This window comes from Fonticula alba (genome assembly GCF_000388065.1).
Source record: "Fonticula alba strain ATCC 38817 unplaced genomic scaffold supercont2.4, whole genome shotgun sequence".
In the NCBI taxonomy this organism is placed as follows: Eukaryota; order Rotosphaerida; family Fonticulaceae; genus Fonticula; species Fonticula alba.
This window is the reverse complement of record NW_009242974.1, coordinates 547,388-550,738: the sequence shown is the minus strand read 5'-3', so window position 1 is coordinate 550,738 and position 3,351 is coordinate 547,388. Positions and strand designations below refer to the sequence as shown.

At 75.2% G+C, this 3,351-nt stretch overlaps 2 protein-coding genes across 2 annotated transcripts in view; one reads left to right on the top strand and one right to left on the bottom strand.

Moving 5' to 3' along the window:
* Window positions 1-367: 367 nt before the first annotated feature.
* Window positions 368-2,683, top strand: H696_02665 (hypothetical protein; the record flags this gene model as incomplete). The annotated part of the gene is made up of 1 exon (XM_009496579.1): window positions 368-2,683. One exon carries the CDS (start codon window positions 368-370, stop codon window positions 2,681-2,683), a length of 2,316 nt encoding a protein of 771 aa, XP_009494854.1.
* A 633-nt stretch (window positions 2,684-3,316) lies between these two features.
* Window positions 3,317-3,351, bottom strand: part of H696_02664 (hypothetical protein) — a gene marked incomplete at both ends in the record, with an annotated part of 1,091 nt that continues 1,056 nt past the window's right edge. Inside the window, one exon of the mRNA XM_009496578.1 lies at window positions 3,317-3,340. Within this exon, the coding sequence (XP_009494853.1) occupies window positions 3,317-3,340 (24 nt within the window). The remainder of the gene's footprint in view (window positions 3,341-3,351) is intronic.

The window sequence follows — 3,351 nt, the reverse complement described above, 5'->3', positions numbered from 1 at the left end:
CGGGCGATCCGCCCCGCGCCGGAAGCCGATTGCAAGGCCCCCCCCCCCCGCACTGGCCGAGGTCCACATCCAGGGGGGATCTCACGTCCGGGCGAGGGCCCGGGTGTGGGCCCCCCTCCCCGCCCCGCCTCGCGCCAGGGCCGCCGCCGTGCGCGCGCCGTTGCGCTTTTTCCGCCAGCGGCCCCGCCCCCGCAGGCGTGGACTCTTGACGCACACAGACACCACCGACCCCACCCGCACGACTTGCCCTCCTCTTGCTCCTCCTCCGCCTCCCCCTCCCCCCCCCCCCCGCCTCCCTTCCGCCGCCTCGCCCCGCGCGTGTCTTCCTGCCCCCTGCCCCCTCCCGCCCGGCCGAGCCATCTTGCAAATGCTCCGGTCCGTGTTCGCCCGCCTGGGCACCGCCCTGCCATCCAGGGACCTCGGGCGCATGGCGCTGTTCCTTCTCCTTGGGTCCTTCCTCGCCGGGGCATCGGTGCGCCTGCTGACCAACGGTCGCCCCCGGCGGCCGGGCGCTGGCCAAGCGTCCAGTAACTCGGCCGAGCCGGCGCCCCCGGGCTCCACCGGGCCCGGCGGGGCGGCGCCCGTCGCGTCGCCCGCCGCGCCGGCCACCGCCGGTGGCACTCCCGCCCCGGCCTCCATCCTCACCTCGGCTGCCGCCGCCGCCGACGACGACGGGGCCACCTCGGCCGCCGCCCCGCCGGGCAAGCCGGCCCTGCCGGCGCACATTCCCCTGGGCCTGGCCACGGCCTTCGGGCCGGCCGCCCAGATGGAGGACGTCTTCCTGCTGGCCCTCGGCCTGGCGGTGGTGCAGCATGCCCTGCCGGACGGGGCGCCGGCCGGCCCGTTGCGCCGGCTGCACCCGTTCGAGGACCGCCGGCGTCTCTTTGCCCTGACCTGCCTGGACATGGGGCAGGCGCTGGTCGAGGCGACGGCCGGGCCGGAGTTCGCGGCCCCCGGGTCCCCGGGCGGGACCCTCTCCGGGGGGAGCATGCGCCGGCAGGGGGCCGGCCGGCGGCCGGCCCTTCCCGGGGCCGCGGCCAAGGCCGGGTCGGTCCTCCCGTCGGCCGGCCCGCCGGGGCCGCTGCTCCCGGCCGGGACCTTCGCCTCGTTGCTCGGCCTGCCGGGGGTGGATCTGGACCGGCTGGCGCATCCGGTCGGCTGGCCGGCGTCCAGCACCCGGGCGTCGGACCCCCAGGCCCCGGAGCATGCCGCCCTGGCCGCCATCCATGCGTTCGATCTGCTGGCCGCCCAGGCGGTGGAGCTGTCGCGCGAGTTCCCCGAGCTGGATGCCAGCCCCACCGGGGGGGCGGCCTCGCCGGCCCGGCGGTCGTACTCGCTCCGGTCGCGGCGCCAGGCCTCGGCCGCGGCGCTGGCCGCCTCGCCCGGGGGCGCCTCGCCGGGGGGGACCCTGTCGCGGTCTGGCGGCGCGGCGGCGGCGGCGGCCATGCTGGCCGACGCGCCGGCCGACCCGGCCACCGCCGGGGCCCTGCCCCTGTCGGATGCGCGGAAGTTCGATCTCCTCTGGCGGTCGCTCTTCGCCACCGAGTGCCAGTCCCTCGGGCAGGCGTCCCCCGAGCCGGGGCTCTTCTCCGGGGTCTTCCATGATTCGATGCTGCCGCACCTGCAGGAGCAGCTGGCCGGCGGGACGGCCGCCGGCGCGGCGGCCGCTCCGCAAGCCGCCGCGCACCTTTGGCGCGCCGACCCGAGCTCCGCCTCGGAGCCGCCCCCGGCCTCGGCGGATGCCCTCTCGGCCTCCGGGTACTACCAGCGCATGGTGGGTGCCGGGCCGGGGCCCGGGGCGGCGGCCCCCTCGGCGGTCGGCTGGGCGGCCATCGGCCTGCCGGGGCCCGATGTGACCATGCACTTCTTCCAGGGCGGCCAGTGGGCGCTGGGCTTGCTGCTGGACTTCGCGGTCCTGCGGCCGGTGGAGTGTCGCCGGGTCTTGCGCATCGCCCAGGGCCTGTCGCCGTCGCCGCTGCCCGGGGACACCGGCCACGGGTCGGACCCCATGGCCCGGGGGGCGTGGTGCGGCCCGCCGGACTTGGAGCCCTGGCACGCGGTGCATGACGAGGCCAAGGTGACCGGGTTTGGCTTCGGCCCGGCGGCCCTGAAGCTGGCCGGCTGGCTGTTGGATGTGTGCCTGCGGCCGCGGGCGGCTGGCAGCCTGGCTGGCGATGCGGCGGCCGCCGGCGGGCCGCCCCTGTCCCCGGCGCTGGCCATGGTGCCGCCGCTGAAGCCGGTGCTGCTGGCCATGGTCGGCGAGGCGGTCACCCTGCTGGGCGTGGGGGCCGGCGATGTGGAGGCTCTGGGCCACATCGGCCGGTGGGCCGCCGGCCGGCTGTTTTCCTTCTGCTTCGTGCGCCTGGCCGATGCCTGGCGTGCGCGCGTCCTGGCCCGGTCGATTGAGGCCCTTGCCGGGGATGGGGCCGGGGATGGGGCCCCGTCCGGCAGCCCGACCTCCCCGTCGCTGGGGCTGCCCCAGGCCGACCCGTTTGTGGCCTTCTTCGATGGGGAGATGGAGCTGGCCCTGCTGGCGGAATTGCTGTCCATGCGCCTGGGGGATGTGACCGGGCGCGAGGCGGCCGGCTCGCCGGCCTCCTTCACCCTGAACAGCTCGCAATCGGCCTTCGCCGCCTGGGCTCTGAGTCTCTTCCCCCAGTTTGAGGACAACCTCTCGGTGTAGACCCTGGCGAGGGTGTGTGTGTGTGTGCACCCTTGTCCACCGGGGGGGGGGGGGGGGGGGGGGCATCGTGTGTCGCCCACCACCATCCCCTCTCCCTGCCCCCGGCGTCAAATAGAGAACAACATAGCCCCTGTCGGTGATGGCACCCTGCTCCTGTTGGTTGTGCCTCGCGGCGGCTCTCCCCCGTGGCATCCCGCGGTACACTGCCCCGTCGCCGAAAGTGCGTACGCCTGCTGACCCCGGGTGTCCAGCATACATGTGTGTGTATGGGGGGGGGGGGGGTACCGACAACGGGGGCGTGGCTGCCGGCCTGGTGTATTGTCCTCTTCCTCCGCATCTGGCCCTGTGCCTATCCCCATGGGCCCTTCTCTTTCAGCTGCCTCCCTCGGGACAAGATGCAGGGGCATTGTCGTGGGACGAGCGCATCGGCTCGGACCCGGCAAGCACACCCACCCACCCACTCACAGGCCAGCAATGCGAGCAACCGCGCCTAGGCTCCTCCATGCGCTTCCTTTTCATCGTCCTAGTCCCCATCGCTCCACCCCTCTCTCTCCCTCTCTCTCTCTCTCTGTCTCTCTCTCGCTCCCTCGCTCCCTCGGCCTCTCCGCCACCCGGCGCCCGCCCCCTTCCCCCCTACACAGCCGCTATCAAGACCAGCTGGAGCGCAT